This window comes from Oncorhynchus tshawytscha, linkage group LG14, assembly GCF_018296145.1.
Source record: "Oncorhynchus tshawytscha isolate Ot180627B linkage group LG14, Otsh_v2.0, whole genome shotgun sequence".
NCBI lineage: Eukaryota > Metazoa > Chordata > Actinopteri > Salmoniformes > Salmonidae > Oncorhynchus > Oncorhynchus tshawytscha.
The window spans coordinates 28778515-28804868 of NC_056442.1; the positions used below are offsets into that span (position 1 = coordinate 28778515).

Consider the following 26354-nt stretch of genomic DNA (forward strand, 5'->3'; position numbering starts at 1 on the left):
TACATTTCAAGAAATAAACAACATAGATTATGTTTTGGGCAGTAGAATGTGTATTATAAATCAAATATAATAAAAGAGACTGCAATAAATGCATGAAAATGGAACATATTTTTTGCTAAAATTACACATGAAAAAAAAAACGATTTTATCTCTACATTCAATTAAGACGGAGAGCCCACTTACGTATATCCTACTCTAGATGGCGCAGTTGTTTCATGTTACCTCTTCCTCTCACCGTACCAGCGTAATGTGTGGGGAGGAAATTGCAACCCCAGAAATAAAACATTAAAACATTGTAACGTTAGATATTATATCAGAACACTAGCATAATATTCTTGGCAGTTACGATAATGGGCCTAGGTCCTACTTTATGGAAGGTGAGAAGTTGGTCAAGACACCAACTCAACTACCCAGTGGAGATGATGGGCTTTGAACCGACATGATAGGATCATTGCATAGGCCCCTACCAGTATAAATCAGGAAAGGCAATAGATTGTATTGGGCATATAGTGTGTGTATTTTCTCAATATATGAATGATGATAATGATATATGATACCCCAAAACGGAAAGCTAGGCTATTTTAATTCAAACTAGGTATATGTTTGTGTTTATTGTTTGCTATGTTTGTAAATTGTTATTCATATGTATTCTAACAATGGCAATGGAAGAACACTTCTAGGAAACGGTTTTCTCTAAGGCAATGTGCTCATGTTTTCTTAAAATATTTGAGTGAAAATTGCCTTCTGATAACATGTTGTTTGTTCATATCATATGTATTAAGTTGTAAACTCTTCTACATAAAAGCAGTCATGGACAGTAACCCTATTCCAATAAGTCTATAAATTGAAAATACTTTGCCGACATCTAAGTAGGCCCAGGATACACAAGTAGAGCAATCAAGGAGTCTCCTCATTGGATTCAAATTGTATCAGACATATATAAACAGAGTTTTTGCATTGAAACTCATTTGTAAAAAGCTTTCTGGATTCGAATGATGCTAGGCTACTTTATAGATCGTCTATAGACACTTTATATTTTATAGGCTATATATAAAGTAGCCTAGCCCTGGGATGTCAAATCAGGTTTCACATGTGAATGACTGAAACATTCAGTCTTTATGGTTATATGAATAATGAATATAATGAATGTAACTAAACTAAATAATGCTAAAACCACTGTAATGTAATTGGTAACACATGGGTGATGTGAGCTCCGGGGATGGGGAACATGCACTTGCTGAAGGAGCAATGGAGTCAGTGATGGCTGCTACTATATGCCACGCCCACAGCCGAGACATTTAATATTTTGTTGTTTAATATAAGACTAAAAATGTATGGTCACAACGTGTTGATGTGCTTATCCTTCCTGAAATACATATGATCTGCAATGTGTAATGGTTGGTGATGTTTAGATAGAGCATCTTACCGTTACTTTCCTGTAGGGCCTCATTATGAAGGGGGACTGATGGCCAGATTGGCAAAAGATGGATAAAATGTTTAAAATATCAACTTCTTTTCGGTTTGGGTATAAAATAGTGCTGTATTCTATTAAATGGAATGTTATTTTAAGTGCATATGTATTGATTTATACTGAAAAATATGTATTTTTGTGTAGCCTTTGAATATTCAAATTGAAAGTAACGCGCAATCAAATCATTGTCAAATCATTGAGTTCTAGGGGTTTTAAAAAGTAGGCATGGAGAGAAAATTTCACAAACTAATACATCCCTAGCTATATTAGGATATTATTGTATGCTCTGAGATAGTTTTAAGACTTGTGTGTTGAGAATTTGTGTGATTTTTATGAATATTTCATTATAGCCCATATAACTGAGCCAGAAAAGGACATTGTGGAATCTCATAACTGCTTTTCTTCCAGGACTCTTTCTTACATTTTACAACATGTCTGGTAAGTTCATCATTCCTTTTTCTTCTGATCATGGTTCTCTTTTACGTTCTTCCTGAAAGAAAGAAAGAAAGAAAAATATAAATGTTAGAACAAAACGATTGGAAATAATTGACATTGCACAACATGCTGTTTTAGTTTCTCAGGGAAATGCGAGGTTCTGATGAAAACCTTAGAGATAAAGAATGCAATTCGTGTTTTAACTAAAGAGTAATGGAAACTATCCTTCAACAATGAGCTCATGTGGATTAATGCCATGCCTATTACCTGCATGATGTATGCTATTTTCGATTACAATATTTTTCAATTGAATCGAACGTTTTAAAATAGGGTTTTGCTTATTTCTTAAACATCACTACTTTGGGCCACTTTGCCCAGTTTAGGGCGTGAGGATAACTTAACTCAAACGCGATTTTATTTGCATTATTTTTGTCGATTAAACTGTAATTGTAGTCATTGTAATTACACTGCAATATGTAAACTTACAAATGGTCATTTTAAGCAGTAATCAGTGGGATGTGTATTTTGGGCAGCTTTACTATTTGCCACATTTAAGACAAATCATGATCTGACATTTCAGTATATGAATATTTAAAAGGATGGGTTTGACAGCCAAGCACACCTCTTTAGATTCTGCGGAGGCAGCTGCTATTATATAATCGCCTTTACCGCCAACTTTGCAGTCTCTGACTGCCTTAATGAGTTCTACCATTGTGTGGCGTCGTTTCTGTAACGACTTTAGTCATTGGAGTAGAACCTTATACCCCCTTATATTTAGAAGTAAAGCCATGACATACAATTGAAGGCGTACATATATGAGTACCGTTCATTTTAGCATAAAAATCCCAAAATTATGCTACTGCACTAACACGTGTTAATAAGAGTGGGTATTGGCAACGGCTCTAACCTATCCGCCTAGTACAGCCTAAATTAGTCTGCAATGTCATTTAAAATGCAGTCCTGCATCGATGGATGCGTTTTACATAAAACTGAATTGTTTCACTGCGTAATTGTCAGGCTTGGAGCTTCAATAGACAAACGGGAATAATTATATAATCAAAAAACGTTTATTTATTATAGGCTAAAGCTCATATTGTTATCCAATAGCCGACCAACAATATGTAGGCTAAGTAAAAGTAACTTACTTTTATAATCGGACGAATTTCTCAAACGAAATCTTCAATTTTCACCTCATTTTTGCGGGATTTGTGGAGTCCTTTGGTTTTTCTTACGAGGCAGCTGTTTGCCAGCTTTACCTGTAGCCTAATTTTACTTGCCTACTTTCACGGAATATGCTACTATCAGCCCCTTTCATGGAACGCAACGCTTAATCTGTGTTTTAGGCCTATGTATAGAATTAAAATAAATATATTATCTAAATAAAATCGAGAAGTTACGCTCACAGTATCATTTTAGCACAGGTTTTTCCGTTGTGCTTAAAATGAGTGTGAAGGCAAGACTACTGTATTGACAGTGAAATTCGAAACCCGGTCTCTGCGGTGCGGGGTTCTCGCAGAGGTAGACTACAGGGAAGAGACCTAGGTAGGACAATAATAGGACATTTCTGGCTTTCGCGCGGGCGAGTTTGATACAATAACTTGGGCAACATTTGAGGGCTGCATAAGGACAGTCGTTTGTTTATATTATTCACAAATAAGTCTAGGTGTAATACATGATATTAAATACACGGATATACAAACCATCTTTTGTATCCGTGTGTTTTAAATTTTTTAAATATTTGTAATAATTTTCCAATGTTTTTTAATGATTAAGTAGGCCGAATTAATTGTTGCGTGAAAGTATATAGCAGGCAGTGAAAGTGCTCGAGAGAGGCAGGGTTGGGAGCATTCCGTTTTTTTTGTTAACAGTAAACACCGATACAATGTTTTTCTCTTCTGACAGATAAGCCAAAGGTGTACCAGGGCGTGCGGGTGAAGACAACTGTTAAAGAGTTGCTGCAACAGCAGAGAGCTCTCCAGACAGCAATTAAAACAGTTAGAATGGTAATTATCACCTCACTCTCTCTCGTCTTGCTCTGACTGGCACGCAAGGACTTACATACGCACGCATCGGGGGAGGCACACACACACACACACACACACACACACACACACACACACACACACACACACACACACACACACAGTCTCAGCATAGTTGGAGGTGTTGCTCTCTCCATGAAATCCCCTTTGCAGTAACTTCCTCCTTACCAACCTTACCCCAAACACAAAGTTCCATGCCTCATTAATGATTCACCACCAGGTCTACTCTCCAGTAGCCTATCAGTTGATAATCGTTTAGCAGTAACAGTGGGACTTGTTTTCCTGTAGGAACTGTAGCAGCTGTTTTATGTGATATTTTACAGTAAATTCAGATGCATAAATCAGAAAAGATGTCCTTATGATGTCTTTATGGCAACTGGCAACAATTGGCTCAAACACACACACTCAATCAACCCTCCGAAATGAAGAGGAAGAACAAACTAATCGGCAAATGCCATTATTATGCTATACAGTGCTATACAGTACTATACAGTGCTATACAGTGCTATACAGTACTATACAGTACTATGCAGTGCTATACAGTGCTATACAGTACTATGCAGTGCTATACAGTGCTATACAGTACTATACAGTGCTATACAGTGCTATACAGTACTATACAGTACTATGCAGTGCTATACAGTGCTATACAGTGCTATACAGTGCTATACAGTACTATGCAGTGCTATACAGTGCTATACAGTGCTATACAGTACTGGGATGAAAAATGATGAAAAATAACCAGCCCAAAAATCGAACTGTTGTAAATCAATGGGGACTTGTGTTTTCTCTCTGTATCCCTCCTTTTCTCTTTTCCTACATGAATAGAAATCCCAGAGCTTGGCGAGTCAGGATGTTTGCGTCTCCTCCTCCTTGCCAGGTACGTTCCAATATGTCCATATATTAGTCAGTATTTATACACAGCATTCCATTGTCTTGATCGCACAATGATTGTATGGTAAAGCATCACCATGGAAAATCCAGAATCAATGTTCTATAGTAAAAAAGTAATGCTCTTGACTGTATCCAAACCTGCTAACAAAAATACATGTAGCCTACAGTAAAGTACAGTAAAATCCTTTTGACATGTCCAGTGGGGGCGTTGCAGTAAACCATAATCAAATAAACAAGCTTCGATCAAAAAGGCAGAAGGCAATGCATTATGCATCATACATGCAAATAGATAAATAGCTGTCAAATCCACCACATAAGCCTTTTATAAAATAAAATCGGAATTGCACATCAGATTCGGTCAGGTAAATATCTAGATTGACACTTACATGGAGAATCAACGACCACAGCAGAATAGTTCGAAACATATACTGGGACCTTTTTATAAACTTGCATTCAAATGTGTTTTTTTTAGCTGTTGGCTGGTGGTGCCGTGACATCACTTCTGGAGTCTTCACTTTTTTCAATGGCCACTGCATGTGTTTATGTATGCAACCTCTGACTGATCCTTCTCGTTTATTCCTATAGGCCATTATTTTGATTATTTCCCTCAAGAGATGAATTCCAACGGCAGCTTTCAGCCGCGGGCCTTTCCAGACAGCAACGTTCAGATGGAAAGCTTCGATAATCAACAATTGATAAGCATGATGATGCCCAACGAGACCTACAGCAGTGGTATTATGCATCCCGCTACTTCAACAAAACTTTGGCCCCAGGAAAATCACTCCCTGAATATGGACTATTGCGTCAATGGCATGGTATGCTTTATTCAAATTCGCTTGCGCAATCACCTGTCTTTGCAATTACCAGCCGTCAGCTGAAATATTTGACAAAGCTCAGGCTGTTTGTTCGTCTGTCCAGAGAGTTGGCTCGGAATAGAACATGGTTTGGTTATACTGTACAACAATATTAATGCACATCTCCTCTGGATTGTTTTTCAGGCTCCCAGCTCACCATCAGGTTCTCTAAATATGTCAAGTCCGGTCGATTACAACAGTTATTCGCCACAGGAGTCTTACACTTCGTCGTGTTACAACTCTCCGAACAGGATGGACTCGAGTTATGGGTTTGTTCCAGAGCACTACCACTACCAGCACTGCAACCTCCAGCACTGCTACTGCCTGTCCCATTGGTCGGGTACACAGGAGAGCATCTCCACTCCAGAATACGCTATTTATGGCACAACAGACTGTGTACACGCCTCGCCTGTGGATGCCAACTATTTCAGGCGGGAATTGTCAAGTTCAGAGATGTGCTACCTTTAAAGATACTCTCGGTCTTTGTTTTCTGTGTAAATACAGTAGAATGTACAGTGAAAACAATGTCTGTAACTCGATGTCAAACGATTGCACGTGTGGCACTTGTTTTAAGATGTAGGCCTGCTTTGCATTTCAGAGTGTTTGCTGTCAACGTTTCCTCGGAGTTTCTGTTTTTGTTATGATTGGAAGAATGCTTTTAGAATTCATGAGTTTGGCTAAATGTTGCAAATGTATGGGCTTGGAGCTATACAGTTACTTACTGACTGTGATTTAGATATATAAAAACAAGTTTTTTTTTTACAAGAAAGTATATATTTTTTTATGGATGCATTCATTTAGTAAAATAATTGAAAGGCCTACCCAAAGGAAATTAGCAGCATCATCCCCATCAACTCAATGTTTAGTTTCCCTGTTCAGATGCACACAGAAACTTAGTTAGAAACATGAACTTAAATTGAGTTTTTCAAGTCATTGAATCATATATACGGCTAAAACCAGCCCCTTGTTGGACCCAAATAAAAACCACTACGCCTGCCACCACATTAACTAGAAAGATAAATGACAACAGACAAGCGATAATGATAGATAATTCATATCTATAGTGCTTGTCGTTACAAAAATAATCGGAAAGACCCTATGACAACTGAAGACAAACACAACAATAAGGTTAATATTGACGGTTCTTGATGTGGGAAATGGTCTCCCATGGAGGCACACGCAAGTCCACGTCACATCAGGTCACATCCAACTCAAGAGACGCCTGTCTCCACTCTAGCCTCCGAGCGCACCCTCCTCTGCATCGGGATCTCTATCTTCTCCGAGGCCGAGATAAAGCAGGGTTGAGCAGGGCTAGAAGTAGGGCTGCCTTTCCAAAACATTACATATGACCAAAAAGATGAATAAATAAAGGAAATAACTACTTGAATAAGGACTTCATGTTTTTATTACACACAACAGATCAAAGGTGGCATAATAAATGCGCACGAGTTTTGCGTAATATAAAGCATCATCCAGTGGCTGCCAATTGCATGCGCAAATCAGAAATATGACCTTAGGGTCAGAATTTATTCATGTACATTTCCCCCCAGAAGTTTACTATCACTCTCCTGTCTTACATTCTGAATGTTCTGTTAGACCAGCAGCAGCAGCCATTGTTACTATAGCGTAGGCCCGCATCCAAAATCAAAACCTTGTCTTGTATGCAGTCTGCAGGCATAATGCAGCACATACAGTATCTGCTGTGATCCTTGACCTCTTATGACGTCCAACTCATGAACCAACCAGTGTTCTGGGATAGTGATCTTGTGAAGGGTTCGGTAAGATGTTTCTTTTTGGATTTCGAAATCCTCAGTAGAGCACCTTTTTCTCTTTTTATACAAGCTGATCTGAAGCATGTCTGGGTGTGCTCTCATTCATTAGAATGGAGTTAATAATGAGGGTAACGCTAGTGTTTGTCGTGTCATCAGGAGATCCTCAGAAGAACCTATGAGATACTAGACTGAAGGTGGAGAAGGGGAGGAGGAGAGAGGCAATTGCAAACACTGGAAACAAGGAGAGTAAAATATTTGAAAGAGGGGTCTTCAAGTATGGTCCTTTCTCCTGACCTTGAGTTGATGGTGAACTTCATATGAAATTAAAGAAATCTATAGGGTCTATGAGCCCCAGTTACAGTAAATGCTGGGCCCTGATGTCATTACTGCTGTCCTCTGCAGACCTGGGTTCAAATAGCATTTGTTTATTTTTTAAGCTACGTTAGCTGTGCTTGATTGAGCTTGCCTGGCACAACTGAAACAATGGAATTGTCCCAAAAGTATAAACTCACCCATCTCACACTCCAGGCAGGCTCAATCAAATACTCAAAGGACAGTATATGAAAGGAAATACATATGAACCCTGGTAAAACTCTTACTGGCGGCTCATAGGTTCCTGGGTTTCTATACCAGACAATTGGAAAAGTTCGCTGTGGTGCTCAATGGCCTAAATTAGCTGTCTTATAACTTAACTGACAAATGTGACAAGGTGGTTTGGTACTGTCTTGAGTTCTGGTATTGGTGGGAGTGGAGGGGAGGCAGGATTTTAGGTACAAGCAAAGAAGGTTAATTGTATGAAAAGGTAGTTCCCCAAGAACACTGTGTAGCTTTTCATAAACAAAGCAGGCATCATCCCTAATATAGAACAGCAACCTCATTGCCCATCACGTTCAGCTCATCTAACTGTCTCAAGCCCATAAACCCTTTATAAGGTCTATGAATGCTTCACAAATAATTCATAAGCAACTGAAAGTGGCCCCACTAACATAAAATGGATAGTTCAGCAAAATGACACATTTACATATTGAAATCTCTACCTTAATCATACTTAGAAATGAGTCTGTCTGGTCTCAGTCTTTTCTATTTAGATAGGTCTCTATGGGCTGGAGGAACTCCATGCATTAGAACGATATTGGGGATACTGGTCCCTTTGGGATAAGGAACCACCCTCCATTTAATATGATCAGTTTTTTTATTTGCGTTTATTTTGGATTGTATTTCCTCCTTGCCTCCTTCTTACAGCTCCCTTTTTACACGTCTTTCATTTTGAGGATAATATTTTCTTCTTCTTTTGTCTGGACAGTCTCGATTTGCAACATAAAGACACAATGAAAATAATAATGAAACAATTACCAAGTACCAGAACATTTGTTCCGTACAATTTCCCAATTAAAATAGAATTGTTGTTGTTTTTTTAAATGGGGTTTTATCCTGTACCAGTTCACTGAGTCAACACTCACTTAGGTGAAAAGGAATGTGTCAAAGTTTTTTATTTTTTATTCTTGGGTGTGTTCAGTGTTCCAAAGTCCCACTACTCTCATGCCAAGTGCCTGATTAACAGTCCTCTGTGGAAGTCCCCTGTTACACCTTGTTAATCCTGATCTGCCCAGATCAACCTGCACTTTCACATGCCAAAAATCAAGACCGTATGACAGAACACTGCTATTGAGCCTTTATTTTTTAGATAATTGATCTATTAACCATGCCAAACATACAGTATTGTTAGGATATTATTTAAAACATTTGGCATTTATGGGAAGCTAAGAGATTGTTTTTATAGAGTCTGTGCCATCATAGCCAGTGCTCATTTCCAAAGAACACTTCTTCATTCAAAATGTATGTTACAAATCATCCTAAACTAAATTAAGTGAGCTACACATACACATCGGGAAGATTTGAGCATGATATTTGAAACATGCTAACTTGAGGAATATTGACTTGAATGTTTTTGGACAGTCACCAAATGCATTCAGGTAAACAAAACCAAAGCATGGATTGCTGTCTCCCCTTTTCCGAAGACTGCTTCCAGGGTAAGGAAACCATAATGTAATTTAGTAATTTGGGTGAACTGTCCTTTTAAAATGTGTTAGCTGTCAGCTACATAGTAAAACTAATAAAAACCATATTATGGTACACAAAATATATTAAGGTTCTCTTTTTGATAGGTTCATGATTGGAACATACACCACTGCTCTAAAGTTTGGGGTCACTTAGACATTTCCTGGCTTTGATTTTTTTTTGTCCCTTAAAAATAACATCAAATTGATCAGAAATACAGTGTAGACATTGTTAATATTGTAAATTACTATTGTAGCTGGAAACGGCTGATTTTTAATGGAATATCTACAGTGGCGTACAGAGGCCCATTATCAGCAACCATCACTCCTGTGTTCCAATGGCACGTTGTGTTAGCTAATCCAAGTTTATAATTTTAAAAGGCTAATTGATCATTAGAAAACCCTTTTGCAATTATGTTATCACAGCTGAAAACTGCTGTTCTGATTAAAGAAGCAATAAAACTGGCCTTCTTTAGACTAGTTGAGTATCTGGCGCATCGGCATTTGTGGGTTCGACTGCAGGCTAAAAATGGCTAGAAACAAAGCACTTTCTTCTGAAACTCGTCAGTCTATTCTTGTTTTGAGAAATGAAGGCTATTTCATGCAAGAAATGTCCAAGAAACGGAAGATCTCGTACAACGCTGTGTACTACTCCCTTCACTCCCTTCACAGAACAGCGCAAACTGGCTCTAACTATAATAGAAAGAGGAGTGGGAGGCCCTGGTGCACAACTGAGCAAGAGGACAAGTACATTAGAGTGTCTAGTTTGAGAAACAGATGCCTCACAAGTCTTCAACTGGCAGCTTCATTAAATAGTACCCACAAAACACGTCTCAATGTCAACAGTGAAGAGGCGACTCCGGGATGCTGGCCTTCTAGGCAGAGTTCCTCTGTCCAGTGTCTGTGTTCTTTTGACCATCTTAGTCTTTTCTTTTTATTGGCCAGTCTGAGATATGGCCTTTTCTTTGAAACTCTGCCTAGATGGCCAGCATCCCGGAATCACCTCTTCACTGTTGACATTGAGACCGGTGTTTTGTTATTTTATGGACAAAAATGTGCTTTCTTTCAAAAACAAGGACATTTCTAAGTGACCCCAAACTTTAAAACGGTAGTGTATATACTGTTGAGATTGAGAGTGATTGTTTTAGGACTGGCCTGTAACAGTTTACCCTGGAGCTGATCATGTGACAGTAATTGCCCTTGCAGTACCTGTCATTTCAAACAGTTGCAATAATTGATTGATGAATGTGGGAAAATAAGGTGCAAACCCATGTGTCTTAACAACGTGATCAGTAAGTGGGATGTGTTTATGATGAACGAGTAATTTTCCTCCTGAGTCACCATTCAAGGTTTGAAAAGAAAGTGAACAACATCTCACAGTTTTCTGCTCCCACAAGTCATCTTTATTAGTGAATCTCATTCCAACATGAGTGCACCGGATATGAATTCCTGAAGTACCACTTTGATATCAAATTACAGAACTTGATATAAAATAGCACGTGGCATATAAGAAACAAACTTACTCCAGTACAGTATGTGTATGTATGTGTACATTTGAAAGTCACTGGCACTGATTCACTGTTCATACTCATTCACAGCGTTTTCTTATTTGTCTTTGGGTTGGAATGTTTGCTGACTTGACACAATGTCACTTGAAAGGATTGTGTTGATGTTTCCTATCAAGTCCTTACTTGTGTATAAGGAAGGCGGACCCAATAAAAGTATTTCAAAAGGTTTGATATCTGCACAAACTGTTAAACATGTTCCTTCTGTTCGAACCATAAGGCCTTTCAATACTGATCAAATAGATGAGCACATTCATCTGTTGCTGTGATAACACCTTCACACCCATGCCTGGGGTATGTGGCAGGTAGCTTAACGGTTAAGAGCACTTGGCCATTAACCCACAGGGTTGCTGGTTTGACTCCCCGAGCCGTCTAGGTGGGCCCTTGCGCAAGGCACTTAACCCTAATTGATCCTGTTAGTCACTCTGGACCAGAGTGTTTGCTAAATAATGGATGAGGAGAGATCTGTTCCTGAGAAACATTATGTCTCCAGATTTGATTTGAATACATGCAAATGTTTTTCTCCTAATTTCATGTAACACATTTATAGTCTTGGTTTTTTTTTTTTCAGGTGTTTGCCAAAGCAATATTATTATGACTTTTATGTTAGCAGTTCTGCTTTTGAAAACAGAAAAAATAAGTTATATGCCTCTACAAATGTAGGCTCACTATCCATGCATCATAAAAGATGTAAGTCAATACATGTGGTGTGTTGATTCTGAGCTCTTGGTTCTTTTTCCACATTTATCTGCAGGCCCAGTTGGTTAGCAAACTTTCTCAACCGAGTTGTGATCATCTGCATGTGGGCTTGTTAGGAAAAGAGCATGCAGAGCAATGTTCACTGCAAAGTCAAGATCCTCAAGCTCTGGGAATGGAGTCCTAGCCTATCCTAATGGATCAGTCAATAGCAACCATTAAGAGAATTGGTGAGAGAACGCATACTTGGGGTACACCACAGATGACGGTGAACCCGTCTGTTCAAGGGTTGTTAACGAGAATGGCAAATTCAAATTCCCTGTAGAAGTAGCTAACGAGTAACAAGTTTGTGGGGGATGCCATGAGAGGTCTTTCCAAATGCTGTTTCTGAGCACACTGTCGAAGGCATTTCTGAAGTAGATCAAGATGAGGAATAAAGTGACTTTCTATTCCAGGCATAATGTGGTCCATGCAGCCACTCCCTTTTTTGTGAAAACAACTAACCAGATAGGACTAGTCCATAGGGATTGTGCCCCAAGATAAACTCCCCTATGTTTTCAAACCGGTCTGTCAGTGCCTTTCGATGCAATTCAGGGGTCGTTCTTGAACATCTCAGCATGGTTAGTGTCAATTCCTTGCCTTTTGACCAGTCCTTAGGTATTGACAAATCGTCATTGTAAATAACAATGTATTCTTAATTAAATTACCTGTGTAAATAAAGGTAAATGATTGTCCCTAGATGAATTCCTCAATGTTTCGAACAGGTCTGTACTGAACAGTGTTTTTTCCTTTTGAGAAATGTGTGGGTCAGCAAGGCCATACATGTTTGTTCCAAAAAAAATGGCCAGACTAGCACACCTGTGCTCTACCTTTCAGAAAGTGTGCCCTCTAGCACCAGGAAGCCAGAGCAGGGAGAGAAGAGAGGTGCTGCACCATACACGCCACCGTGACACCTGCAATTCTAATTCTGTCTTGAGAGCTCCCCTACCAACTCCATATATGTGCTGGTGCCACCCCTTTTACTATTATTATTGCATTGTGTCAAAAATCTAGATTTTGCGACATTCTGCTGTTTTAGTTTCAGACCTACTACCCAGTTCTCTTTAGTCCTTACAGACCTTTTAAGCCTCCGGCCAATAACTTGCTTGGTCTTGGTGTCATAGTGATACAAATCTTCACTACTTTGTACAATTATTTTTTATGTGGCTTGTCCCTTCTCCTTTAAACAAGCTGATTTTATTTTTGTGTAATTTATATTTTACTCCTAGGTTTTGGGGTATGTGGTGTGTAATTTTTTTAAATCCTGTTTTTCGATCTTGGATTTTTCTCATTTGAAGTCTGATCTTTGCAATGATGAGGTGTTTGTTGCTGTATGTGTTCCCCTGTAAGCTCATGTGTCCAGTAGAGGTCTTTTCCATTTGCCATTAGGCCTAATCATCCACAGTACATATTTTCCCAACAAGTCCCGGTATAATTGTGTCCTGACATATTGCTCTTTGAAGACTAGGGATGTTTGAGGGCAACTTTTACATTCCCAGTGTTGCAAGAGGGCAAGTCTGAGCATGAGATGTGCTCATAGCTATTGCATTACCAATATAATGTGTTGATGTAAGATTTTTTTCACAGATCATTTCTCCCAGTAGATGAATATGCAGGTTGGTCTGAACCTGTCTGAATGTATCTCTTTTTCCTTTTATCATTGTAAGGACATTATCCCTCGAAGGTTGATTGCTTGTCCATTTGTACCTCAATGATATACAGTCAGGTCCGTAATTATTGGCACCCTTGATAAAGGTGAGCAAAAAAGACTATAAAATAAACATAAAATATTAAATGAGATTGGAGAACATATTGGGAGGGGTCTTAGACCATTCCTCCATACAGAATCTTTCCAGAGCCTTGATATCCTTCATCTGTGCTTATGGACTGCCCTCTTCAGTTCAAACCACAGGTTTTCAATGGGGTTCAAGTCCGGAGACTGAGATGGCCATTGCAAAATGTTGATTTAGTGGTCAGTTAACCATTTCTTTGTAGATTTTGATTATTGCTTGGGGTTATTGTCTTGCTGGAAGGTCCACTTGCGGTCAGGTGTCAGCTTTTTGGTAGGTTTTTGTAAAATGTCCTGGTACTTGGTAAAGTTCATGATACAGTTGACCTTAAAGGGGTAATCAGCAGTCGCATCGTCCATTTTTGGACTTCCTTATTAATGAAATGATCATATTGATTCTTGAATCAGTTAAGAACAACATTTTAATTAGAATGACAGCCTGCGAACAGTAGGTTATCTGATTTGTTCAGGGGCAGAACAACATATATTTTTTTTACCTTGTCAGCTAAGGGATTCGATCTAGCAACCTTTTAATAACTGGCCCAACGCTCTAACCACTAGGCTATCTGCCGCCCCATCAATATGAAATAGGAGGAGATGGGAGATAAACTCTTTCAAGTTGCTTTCTCAACCATCCCCTTTCACTTTGTTCATTACTAGAGTTTTAAAATGTGTTGATGCATCAGCTTTTTTCAGGCCCAAATGAGTTAAAGAAGATGGCCTGACAACTTTTATTAATGCACAACACACCCTCCAAAATGTATGCTTTACACCTGCAGAAAATCCTCATTTATTACTCCACAACTATACAGTCATTTATTTCAAGCATATGAAATCCAAGGCATAGAATTACATTTGCTACACCGGAGACTTTGCATTATAGAATTGTTACTTCCAAGATCACTTGTAAAAAATGACTCCTTAAAAAAGAGTGGCGAATGTAAGATAGTTTTCCTGCAGTCAATGACCAAAATCACCCTCTTTGGTCTCATGGGTGAATTGTTATTAATATTTGTCATTATTTATTATACAATTAAGAATATTTTTTTTGATCCAGTGTTTCTATGTCAAACAGTTTTGTTATATTTCAGTCTTCTGTGATGTATATAAAGTGTAATATTGGGATGCAAACTCAACATTTTATACATTTCAACTCTATATCTGACATGGTACAGGTGTCTTCTTTTTTTCTAAGCCCACAACCATGTGTGTGGTGGGGTGTATACTTTTGTTTCAAAGTACATTTGTTTAAGACTACCTTGAAACACTCCGTGTGACCTTGATTTAGCCCACTTCAGTAAAATGATTTATTAAACAAGGTTTCACAGCAAGTTCAATGTTATAGTAAAACCACAAAATGTTACTCTGTAAGCCTACGATGGCCCTAAGGGGCCAACCATAAAAGCACTAACTGAAGGGGATGATGGATTTACCTGATCTCAGGCTAATAGTAATCTCATCCATGGCACGTTCCATGGTAGAGAATGGATTTGGGTTTTCCCCCCCATCTCTCAAAGCTATAAGAGGAGAAATATACCTGTTTATTCATACAGGTCCATTTACCATTTATCTCGCTTCTGAGGTCATAACAATACAATTATCACCAATGAGTCACCATTGAGACCAATATCTATTTTAAAACGGAACCCTGCATACACACAAGTTACAAAATAAAATGAAAATACAATAGAATATAATACAAATATTCAAGGAAAACAATCACATTCCTCAGCAAGGAGGTTCCTAAACAAGATTTTGAACTGCCCAAGAGGCACCAGAATCTGCATTTGTAGGGAACTCTGATTGTTCCATACATGGTGTGCAAATAAGCTAAAAGCAGATGTACCTCACTCTGAGGAGGCCGAAAGGGTTTCCAGAGTTAGTCATTCCTGAGAACGGGTATGGTAACTCGTACTCGTACTGTTATTCATGATGTTAGGATTTATAGATAAAAGACAGCAATGGATCGACCTATGTGATTTCAAAGAGGGCCGGCCTACATTCTGGTAAAGAATGCAGTGGTGTGTACTGAACCTTTCACCTGTAGTAAAATGTGGTGCGATATGGTAAACTGTATCTATTGGAGCAAGAGAGAGAGATCCCAACCATTATAACATGGATAGATCATAACATGGATAGATCATCCAGTATGAGAAGTTGAGGATACCAACCAAAGCTAGAGAAAAGCAAACATACACCCTTAGAAAAAAGTTGTTACCTAAAGCCATAAAGGGTTGTTTGACTTGTGCCTGTAGCATAACCCTTTTTGGTTGCAGGTAGAACCTTTTCATTTAAGCATTTTTGATCTTCAGATTGAATCCTTCTTGTTGAATCCTACCTGTCCTCAAAGAACCCCTTTAGAAACCTTTTGTCTAATATTTTTCAAGGAGCAAATACACAAATCACATTTTCAACATTTTCTCTTCCAGCCTACAACTAACTCAATACTTCTTGTGAAATTGTTCTGAGGTTTCATCTTCATGACTGGCACTGTGCCGGTTCTTTTAAACTGGCAGCCATAGCTCATGTCCCGGCCTCAGTCTCAGGGCAGCTGTGCAGGCATGTTGGAGCATCTCACATTATAGGTGCAGTATTGTTAAGAGGGTACAGGATATACACTGGCAGCATTAGTTGAGTCATGATAAGAAAGTAAGTACTATAAAGCAATGCAATCACAAACAGAAAGAGGCTACAAGGTAGGTCACGACCCTGTCTCCTCAGATCCACAACATCATCCGAAGGGCGTTAATACATGTTATAACAGATATAAGAGGTTGATGGCCTGATGGAGCACGTTGTCATTGGCGATCGATTTTCAAGATGTGCAAAATATATTTTTCCTTTGACAGATAAGACTGATGATTGTGGTTCCCTTGATGATTTAGTTCAAGTTTCAAACACTTTTATTATGCCCCACTGCTAGCTGTGTTTCATATCGTACATCATTTGGATAAGATAAAGATATAATTTTCTTGTTTTATCCTCAACTGAAAATCATAATGTTCTGGAATAGTTGTATTCAGTGCCTATCCTATGAGGCCTTAGAACTGTCAGCTCTGTCCACTCTGAGATGTATTCGTATCCTATGAAAGATACATTGAGTCATGGCATTAAAATGAATTTCTAAGTGAACTTTAATTAAAAATAAACAGAAAAAAATTAAAATAAACAGAAACAGTAGAGGTTTGACAATTATTGACATAATATGTTTGACATAATACATTTTGAAGCCTCAGACGCTTCAGGATTTCTCAATACTGTAATGTTACATGGCTTTTTCATTTATTTTTTACACTGAACATACCACACATAACACTTCTGTATGCAACATTTCTCCAAACATAAACCAATAAACTGAATGAACACAAGCACACAGTCTTGCTGGACCTCAAACCTGCAGTAGTTGGTGTGCTTCAGGTGGGTGTGGCAGGTGGGTTGCAGAGCCCAGTCTTTGTCGGTTTCGGAGGAGGGGACCCTACAGGGGAGACACTGATGGGACAGCCAGATAAACAGAGAACCATGGGCTTTCCCACTTCTGTACCATAGTTAACTGACAGCCATAACTTCCAACTTCTGCTTCAAAAAATAACAGCAAGAGAGAGCAAGGCAACAGGAAATGAGAGGAGGTTTTCATGTTTTATGCCAAATACTCTTCAAAGCAGACCCTGGATAAATACAGATATGGGTTGATTTAACTGCCTTTCAGTTATAGTATCTATAGTACATGACAGCAGTTATTTTATGACAGCAGTTATTTTTCAGGAAAGTATTTGTTTAGTAAATATTAGAACTAGTAAAACTACAAAACTGTTCCCTTTTTTCATCACGGGTTGATTTAACAATTGAATGACTTTAGGAAATTATTTCAAATATTTGAATAGACATCTCAAGATGAGAAAACCTCCTCTCAGTTCCTGTAACTACTTTTAAAACAACTGTATTCGATTATGGCTGTCAGAAATTAGGTACTTAAAATAAATAAATACCTTACAAGTAATTTAAATAAAAAAAGACATTTAAACTTTTAGCATGATCCGGGACATATCAATCAAGGCCTGTCTTTCAGTTAAAGCATCTATAATACATGACAGCAGTTATTTTTCAGCAAAACATTTGTTCAGTAAATATTAGAACTAGTAAAACTACACTGTTCCCTTTTTCATCATGAAAAAAGCAATTCACAGTACTTAAATGTACATTACAACATAAAGGATAGTATAACTACAAACATACTCTATATTAACCTGAATTCTGAGCAATAGAAATATAATGGGTACCTACATAACACATTCATAAGCATTGTGTAAGCATTTCATTAATGCTTACGACTGGCTGCAACACTGATATATCTTAGACACCGGGGATGAAGATTGAGGAACTGTTCACATATGTGTATTTGTCATCCTGATCTTGGTCCTCCAGAAGTTTCTCCAGAGGGTTGGGTTCTTCAGCCCCAGCAGGGTGCTGCTCCAGGGGCTGGGGCTGAGGGTCCTGCTGGGGCATGGTGGGGGTCACTGGCATGGACATCGGAAGCAGCTGAGACCCAGCCAGAGTGGCAGGGTGAGAGGCAAACTGCACTCCTGAGGAAGGGATGGTGGTTAGCGGCTGGGCCCACGGGATATAAGTCAGCACCGAGTCCTGGAGGTCCACTTGTGGTAGGGCTGTGGATGTTGGTGCTAGGGTCTGGACCAACAACAGTGGATGTGTTAGTAGTCAAAACCCAGTTGTGTTACAACTTGTTTGTACAGGTAAATGTGTATTGTCCTATGCTCTGTGGACAAGATGCAATGTTTACAGAGTTTACGCTTTATTCAGTTGGCACATGATCAAGATTTGTTGCTCTTTCACTCACCCCGAAGTTGGTAAAGAGAGGCGTGTGTGTGTAGGTGAGCATGGAGGATGGGCCCACCACGGTGTAGCTGGGACACATGGGCTGCATGTACGTGTCAGTGGTGAGGGGCAGGGTGGTGGTGGTTGAGGTGGTGGGGTCATGCTGCTGGAGGTACTCTGGGTAAGACCAATGGTTCATGGGCTGGAGAGCAGTAGCTGCAGGCTGGGCTATCCAACCTGCACAGAGGCCGACATCATTGACTGTGGAGGAGTCACTGGATAGGCTACTAGCCACTTCAAACCCGGAAGTCCCTATGTAGATATCATAATGGGTTAGCACTAGTAGCCAATAGTAACGCACAGCTTTAAACTGATCATCCAAAGTGATGATGGGAATATATACTCCAATTCACTTACCAAGCTGTGCATATGAAGGCAAGTTGTTGTTTAGTACCCCAACCTGTGAAAAATATATAATGATAAATCTACCTGAAGGAAAGGAATCTAAATTAACTCCAAAAGCCTTTATTATTCAAGCTTACTTACAATGGTATTTGAGCTGTAAATCGTAGGATTTTACAATCAAATGCTGTATGTACATTACCAATGGTAAACCCCAGGTGTACATGTGGTGAGTGATTTGAATCTTTTTAAATGCCAACATCATTTAAACAGTAGCTACAAACCCACTGGCTTATAAGGTCATGTTCCTAAACTCTGTGTGTGTAGAACAATGTATTAACTTTTATTACTTCACACTCCAATAATGAGTCAGTTATATCCATTGGTGTGTGTGTGTGTGTGTGCATGCGTGCGTGCGTGCGTGTGTGTGTGCGTGCGTGCATGCGTGTGTGTGTGCCTGTGTGTGAGACTTATATGGAAGTTGGAAGGAAACAGTGGAATGGCAGGAGAGTTCTAGAACAGGAGACATTTAAATTGAATCCAGGCATGCACATTCACTTGCCAAGCTGGAGAACTACATTGTATACTGTATATTATAAACTGGGTGGTTAGAGACCTGAATGCTGATTGGCTGATATACCACACCCCCTCGTGAATTACTGCTTAATTGTTGTTGCAAAAGGTGTGTCATATTTTCTATGACATATTCATCTTTAACCTAATTTTCATTTATCTTCTTTTAAAGACAAATACTACACATTTAGTAAAAAAAACTGAACTCAGTCCAACTTCTTCCACTGATCTGCTGAACCTTTCCCTGGACCTCTGAGAACCTCTGTTTTTAGACTATCAAGTACCTCTGAGATTACAGACTATCAAGTAATACAGTCCATTTAGTTGGCTATCCCTTATTTTCTTAACAGGCCCTCTACCTTTCCATCTCATCAGGGCCTGCGTGTTTGGAGTGTAGTGTTGAGAATGCCTTACTGTGTGTGTGTTGTGTGTTGTCAGAGGTAATTCATAGGTTGGTAAGAGGGCTCCTTGGCACGGCTGGGCTGAGTTGATTTGCATAGGCCCTGTGCCCAGCCCTGCAGCCATGTTGTAACTGTCATGGAAAAACACCTGTATTAAATAAGGATAAAATCCCCTTTATCTACCCTGCTGTGGAATCTGATCTAATCTTCTCTAGGCTCCTTTCAGTTGATGTTGTGCATGTCCAGCCCAACGAAAGGTCTTCTCTCTCATTTTTAGGGCATTTTGTAAAGACAAGAAAAAATGCTAAAGATTCTGATTGACGCCTTAGGTTGACAGGTTGACAATTTAGGTTGACACTTATCGAAAATGTTTCAAATGGCATTCCTGTGGCTTCGCTGACTTGGTCTCTGTTCTCTTTTGTCTCCTACTCTGTCTTGTTCAATCCTCTATTATAGGATGACAGGCTCACACTCATTTCATAGTTCTTGTTATATTTCCCTCACCGCTCTAGGGGGCACTGTTTTGGCATTGTGGAGAAGCAGTCCTCGTTTCCTCCTCAGCAACTCTTTGACTGGGTCTCGGACTCGCACTCCTTGGTATGGCTTTTCATCAGGCTGCCCGGAGGAAGGAGCTATAGAGCCAATCACAGAAAGGAGAAACTGGCAGTTAGCTTATATCTGTGTTCGTAAGGGTTAAGTCTGCAACTACAGAACTCTATTATTCATTGATTGCTCTTTAAAGATGTAACAAGGAGGTTCAGTTGCTTATTGTTTGCCTCATGGTTGTGGTAGGGAGGTGTGTCCCTTTCTGACCTGAGGTCATTTCAAGACAATATTTCTGTCCATTTAGGAGACACCTTTTGGCTCGAGAGCACCCACAGAAGCAAAAGGTTCTGTGAAAACTCTTTAAGAAGAGGTATCATAGATGTGATTTGCACCACCGATAGTGGTTCTGATTGCATATGTGGACAGGAAGGAACATAAGAGAAACAAAAGAAGAAGCTCAAGCTCAAGTGTGCTACACCCAGCAATCTAATGTCTGTAGGCACTAAGAGAGACCGAAACACCTCGGACATTCTGCAAGTTCTAGCTTGAAATGAAACTGGACCTGAGTGTGGGGACCTCTTTAAGTAGGCCAAGTTGGAATTTGAAACGCACTTCTATTGTGAAACAAATCTTTTCAACAACATGAGAACAGCACATACTCACATGCTATATAAACTGTCATCTTTTTACCAGACAAATTATTTGTCAATTTGATAGACTAGAGTAGGCTATAGATAATTTCATGTTGATACATTCAAATAGAGGGAGGCCTTTTACCATAGACATGTCGTTAATGACAACGCATTCAGAAGTTTATGACTAAGCGTGAATGAAAAATACTTGCGAGAAGTACATTTTGAGCAGCTTTGTTGTCATTGTTGAAAAGGATATTTTGGAAGTTGAATTGCTACCAGTTCATTTCTATTACTTTTGTCAACTCCCACTTAATGAATTTGTTTTTGAATGAATCATCTTCTCTTAACGATATGTGCCAGTAGATATTTAATGCACATTGATTATAACCTTGACTCACTATCGGACAAACTCCCTGTTCTTTCTCGGTGACTGAATTAATCAATTAATCACTCAACTAAGGTAAGGCATCTGCAGATGAACTCAATTGCTTATATTTTAGTGAGGGAAAAATCATGGTCTTTAGGCTCATGAAATTGGTCCATAGAAATGTTCCTTATTTAATACAAATTTGGTTGACTAAGGAAAGGAATATCATATTGTGTATTTGACTTATACATTTCACCAGGTTTTAATATTTTTATAAAAAACTCTGTCTTTAAAAATGACTGTCACATACAATAAGACACTGCTTGTCTGTGCACATGTGTGTGACCAAGGTGTGTGAAATCGTGGGAACCGGTTTCTGTTGTCAGGTGTCTAGAGACTGATGATGGTCTACAATGCAGAGGTGGAGGCCCTATGGTTTCAGATACTGGCATTCTGGCTCAGATCTGGCTGTGTTGTTAGCTGAAGTGAGTCCTGCCACTTTCCTCTCCAGATCTAAATCTAGATCAGATTGATTTACCCCCTCCCCCCTCCCCTCCAGCAATGGAACAGTCAGCTGATTGAACTTTCTACCCAAATAACAACTTTAAATGACCTTCACATTATTATTCAACTCTATAAGGCCCAATTACTAGCAGACATTACAGCCCTTAGGTTAAAGTGTGTGTGCATGTGTGTGTGCGTATGTGCGCTCCTGAGCCATCGAGAGTAACTAATATGTTGTCACATGGCCAACAACTGAGATAAGGAACTTCCAAGGAAAACTGGGGTGGCTGGACCATTGTTTGCAGACTGAGGTGTGGAATGTTGTGGCCTAGTAATTAATGTCAGCAGCCACTCTGGCTCACTCGATCAAAAATGTACTGGAAATTCACCTTGAAGTGTACCGCTGTGGGGGGAAAACAGCCTGCTTTTCCCTTTGTTGATCACAAATAAGCCTTTTTTAAATGACTTGTAAAATCAACCAGACAAAATTAATTGGGTGGAAAACGGTTTAGTCGTAAAAGATTTGAAAAACGGCGCCATTGTCTGTTCTTACAGTAAATGCTCCTTTCGTCTTATCTCTAGCAAATAGATTGTGCTATATTTCACAAAGCTTAATTGAAAATAAGGTAGTGCCGCTTGACTTCTTATCCTTGAACATGCAAAGAATGCTTTTCCCCCTGTAATGTACAGTACAGCCCCCATTCCTACATATCACTCAACGCAGCACTAAATGTCCTCCTACATTTACACTTAAATTACTGTGGTGCAAAAGACTGTAACTCCTCCCAGTGTAGTAGATTATTCTGAATGTGTTATTTCACCTGGAGCAGGATCAATGAGTTAGCCAGCTAACGTTCCTAAATATTCTGAAACAACGTCATATTTCTGAATTGTATCTTTTTTTCAACTTAACTACAGTAAGAAGTTGTTGTTTCATCCAAACAATGACACTTTATTAAATAACCAGCTAATGAACTTACAGCAAAACTTTAGGCAAGTCAAAAGATGAGCACAATCTTAAAATGTCAACTATCCCTTTAATTACACTAAGTGTGTCTGTACTGCAGACAGGCAGCCCTCGTGCAGCCTCTGAGAAAGCTGTAGGCTCTGACAAGCAGTAACCACATGTATAGCATGCATGTCAGTGGGAAAGGAAGCTAGAGCAAAAAAGGATTACTCAGAGGTTATACCGTTACAACCAGTCAATGGAAGGTAAAGCATGAGCTATAACACTATGAAACTGAATAAAATGTTTCTTTTTTTTTGGAGGACCTTAGTATTTTCATTTTCTATAATGCATTATTATATTCCACTACCTATGGGTGAATATAAACTCTCAATGTAACTGGAGCAACCAGAAGCTGTACAAATGGAAATTCGTTTGAGCGAGTGTGAGGGAATTATGTTGAAGGCGGTGTCCACATTTAGTATGAAAATGAGCAGTTAAAACTACGTATTTAATTGACATGAAACACATGAAGATTTAAGAGAACTTGAAAAAGAATGACGAATTCAGTCCTCGTCTTCATGAACACAATGACACGCGCACGCCGAACGCACTTAGACACACACAAGATTCCAAGCTGTACAAAAGAGGAAGCCATGCAGCTGTGATGTTTTACAGTGGTGTGGTGTTTGGGCCGTTTTGCATATCAAGATTATAGCCAACCTCCAAATGATTGTCTTCCTCTTTCCAAACATAAAACTTTCTCCAGTGATGACAACATTGCTTTTAGCCCTTTCACTGCATGTCGATATGCTGAAGTAGAAAGTTACTCTAGTTAAAATTGTGGATTGCAAGTTAGGATTTGGTTCAAAGAGCTACTTTAACACCATCCCTGTCCCTCTGTCCAAACAAAGACCTAATCTTCTATTCCTTTTATGTTGGCCTAAGTCTTACTGCTCCTCGTGTGTTGTTGCTTTATAACGACTTTCTGTTTAAAAAAAAACACTGTAAATCATCTTATCCATGACACTAGGGTGAAAAAAGGTGACGAGGCTTGGAGGAAACTATCCATCAAGACTGGCCTGAAACATGTCGCCACACAACTTGAACGGTTTACTGAATACTGAATAGTAAATCCTTTTTCTGTAAGGGATGATGTATCAATTACGACCCTCAACCTCTGACCCCAACTTTTGACCCTCAATGACAATGTGCAAAATACTAATTCACGTGCCATAGTTTTCAGTGTTGTTGTCTTGTAGGAATCATATGGACATTTCCACAGCACCCCTTACAGTACATATTGTAGAATGACTGGTTAGTTGGAGGAGGTAGGCTACTTGACACTGAGTCATCTGCTATTACTGTCCCTGCAATAAGATGTTGGCATACCATAGTCAAAAATCTAAATGATTCTGTTTGGTAAAAAGGTAAAAATATAATGTTTTGGAACATAGCACAACGTTTGTGTCAACGTTTCTAATTTCTATTTAGATTCCATTTTTAAAAGGATCATGTACTTACATTTCTTCCAGTGCATGCTCTATGTCTTTCAGATATCTCAAGCTCTTGAGTAATTTGTTGAATTGGTTGACTTTTCTTAATAGGATGTGAGTTTGACACAGAACCATAGTGAGTGATGGGCTTCAGTGACTTGCTTTATAACAGCCGCTACACAACCTCAAGTGATGTCACATCTCTTCCAACCACAGGTTTCCCTGAGTGGTCCCAGTGTCACCAACGTTCCACTGACATTGACTGAGAGCTTGACTACTACACTCTTTTACACTCTAAACACGGCTGTCAGTGTCCACAAAGATCCAGTAAATGACTTGAATGGTACCAACATAAGGACTAAGGAATATGCAATATTTTTAAAAATTATCCACACAATTCAAATAGTGACTATTGATAGTTACTACTTTCTTTACATTCTTTAAATTCAAACCAGATTACAACAGAGTAAGTGTTGCTGCACAGTCTTGTACATGAATCAGCTTTCCCCCTCGTAAAGCCTTCAGAAATGTTGATGCATGGACAAAGAGAAAGATTTGCAGTTTTATAGCTAATCTCATGCTATTCTACACATTTTGCCATGAGGCTGAGAGAAAATGTAGCATTTTTAAAGCTAATTTAAAGCAAACATAGGTGTGTTGACTGTGATGACGGGGGGGTGAAATGTGTTGCTTTAAAGGGTCCGTCATACTAGTATGAGCTGTCTCGTTTGCTAATTGAGCAAACACAATGGCAGTGGTGCATAAAGCCATAGAAGCAGTGAAATGTGCCTCAGATTGGTGGTTTATTAGGGGTGTGGCTTTAAGTTAGTTCTTATTGGCAACCCATCCTGTGAGAGTGAATGTCATTCAAGTTCATCTGTTCTGCTATATTTCATCAAATCTGGTTAATCCAGTGCTCTGCTTGCTATGAATTCTATCTGATGGTGTTTGCATGTTTAGGTAAAAAGACAAATAATGTCCCGTTTGGAACACTGACAAGTAAAGATTTCTTCTTTGTAGCCGTCAAACCAAATTAGCATAGAGCACATCTGCACAAATCTGATGCCTAAATTAAGCCTTTCAAAACCGACCCTGAAACTGAACTAAGCAAGTCTACTAGATATATCAGGAAATGCATAGGAAACACCTGCATATACTTAGAGGTTGACTGACCACCAACGCAGTGCGAGACCTCATGTTCCCTTTCTTAGCAGTTTGTTCTCTCAAAAATGTGATGATTAATCTTACAATGTCTGCACCCATCAGCATTATCTTCATTTGGGAGTTCTTATTTTTTCTATTTAAAGTCATGGAAAAAATAAGACAATTCAATTGCTCTATGCTAGACTAGTGAAAGCAGTGGCATAAACCGATTTTCAATCATCTCTAATTTGTAGTAGAAAGTTACAATGCAACACTTTGCCTTACAGCCATCAAAAACTGATAGATTAATAGGCTACACACGCAATAGTGTCCAAAAGACACATATAATCAACATTTCCAGGCTTTGAGATATCCATTGTAACCTTCATGACATGTTACCAGTTGCTATAATTTTGACCAGAACATAATCAATAGATTGTAACTTACATTGTCATGGTGGGATAATTCTGTAGTTCCAGCTGGTCCTACATACTTGTCGAGGAGTTATCACTGTTCATTCTATTTTCTTCCCATGGCTTTTGAATGAGTGCACTGACTGATGCAAAGTATGGCTTCATTTAGATAGCTGATGCAAAGAAGCTGTTATATAGGGGTTTTCAAATGATCACAGAGGTGTTCTGTGGCTTTAAGCAAAATGAGTGTTTTGATTACAATAAACATTTATATTCACCATGATGTATTTTGAGGATTACTCAGTTGTAGTACTGACATTCTATCTCTCAGAAGTTGCTTTCTTTTTTCACAAAGGAAGATGCTCATTGGCCTCTTAGACTGACATGTGCAGTTACCTACCCAGACACGTGCACACGGGCACACACACACACGGGCACACACACACACACACACACACACACACACACACACACACACACACAC

The 26354-nt window shown here is 39.0% G+C and overlaps 2 protein-coding genes across 6 annotated transcripts; one reads left to right on the forward strand and one right to left on the reverse strand.

Moving 5' to 3' along the window:
- The first annotated feature begins 1794 nt into the window (after positions 1 to 1794).
- linc.pou2af1 (lnc RNA pou2af1) lies at positions 1795 to 7090 on the forward strand. Its single transcript, XM_024444876.2, has 5 exons — positions 1795 to 1909; positions 3809 to 3909; positions 4777 to 4828; positions 5428 to 5657; positions 5841 to 7090. The coding sequence occupies exons 1-5, from the start codon at positions 1903 to 1905 to the stop codon at positions 6162 to 6164; spliced, it is 714 nt and encodes a 237-aa protein (XP_024300644.1). The 5' UTR covers positions 1795 to 1902; the 3' UTR covers positions 6165 to 7090.
- Positions 7091 to 16730: 9640 nt separating this feature from the next.
- On the reverse strand, positions 16731 to 26027 carry LOC112266935 (POU class 2 homeobox associating factor 1). 5 transcript variants are annotated; one of them, XM_024444879.2, is made up of 6 exons: positions 25905 to 26027; positions 20325 to 20452; positions 19834 to 19951; positions 18862 to 18904; positions 18467 to 18756; positions 16731 to 18297 (listed from the first exon to the last, which is right to left on the reverse strand). In XM_024444879.2, exons 2-6 carry the CDS (start codon positions 20348 to 20350, stop codon positions 17965 to 17967), a joined length of 810 nt encoding a protein of 269 aa, XP_024300647.1. In that variant the 5' UTR covers positions 20351 to 20452; positions 25905 to 26027; the 3' UTR covers positions 16731 to 17964. The 5 variants fall into 5 exon arrangements, with proteins under 5 accessions (XP_024300647.1, XP_042153231.1, XP_042153230.1 ...); XM_042297297.1 differs by lacking the exon at positions 25905 to 26027 and adding an exon at positions 24343 to 24462 and having other exon boundaries at positions 18467 to 18681; XM_042297296.1 differs by lacking the exon at positions 25905 to 26027 and adding an exon at positions 24343 to 24462.
- Positions 26028 to 26354: the final 327 nt, after the last annotated feature.

Bases quoted from the DNA above. Each gene is read 5' to 3' on its own strand.
- LOC112266935 (XM_024444879.2), bottom strand. From the start codon at position 20,350: ATGCCAAAACAGTGCCCCCTAGAGCG. The intron at 19,952-20,324 runs GTGAGGGAAATA...TTTCCATGACAG, and splicing joins AAACAGTGCCCCCTAGAGCG to TTACAACATGGCTGCAGGGC. The intron at 18,905-19,833 runs GTAAGGCATTCT...TATTTTTCACAG, and splicing joins CAACACACAACACACACACA to GTTGGGGTACTAAACAACAA.
- linc.pou2af1 (XM_024444876.2), top strand. The intron at 3,910-4,776 runs GTAATTATCACC...CTACATGAATAG, and splicing joins CAATTAAAACAGTTAGAATG to AAATCCCAGAGCTTGGCGAG. The intron at 4,829-5,427 runs GTACGTTCCAAT...TTATTCCTATAG, and splicing joins CGTCTCCTCCTCCTTGCCAG to GCCATTATTTTGATTATTTC.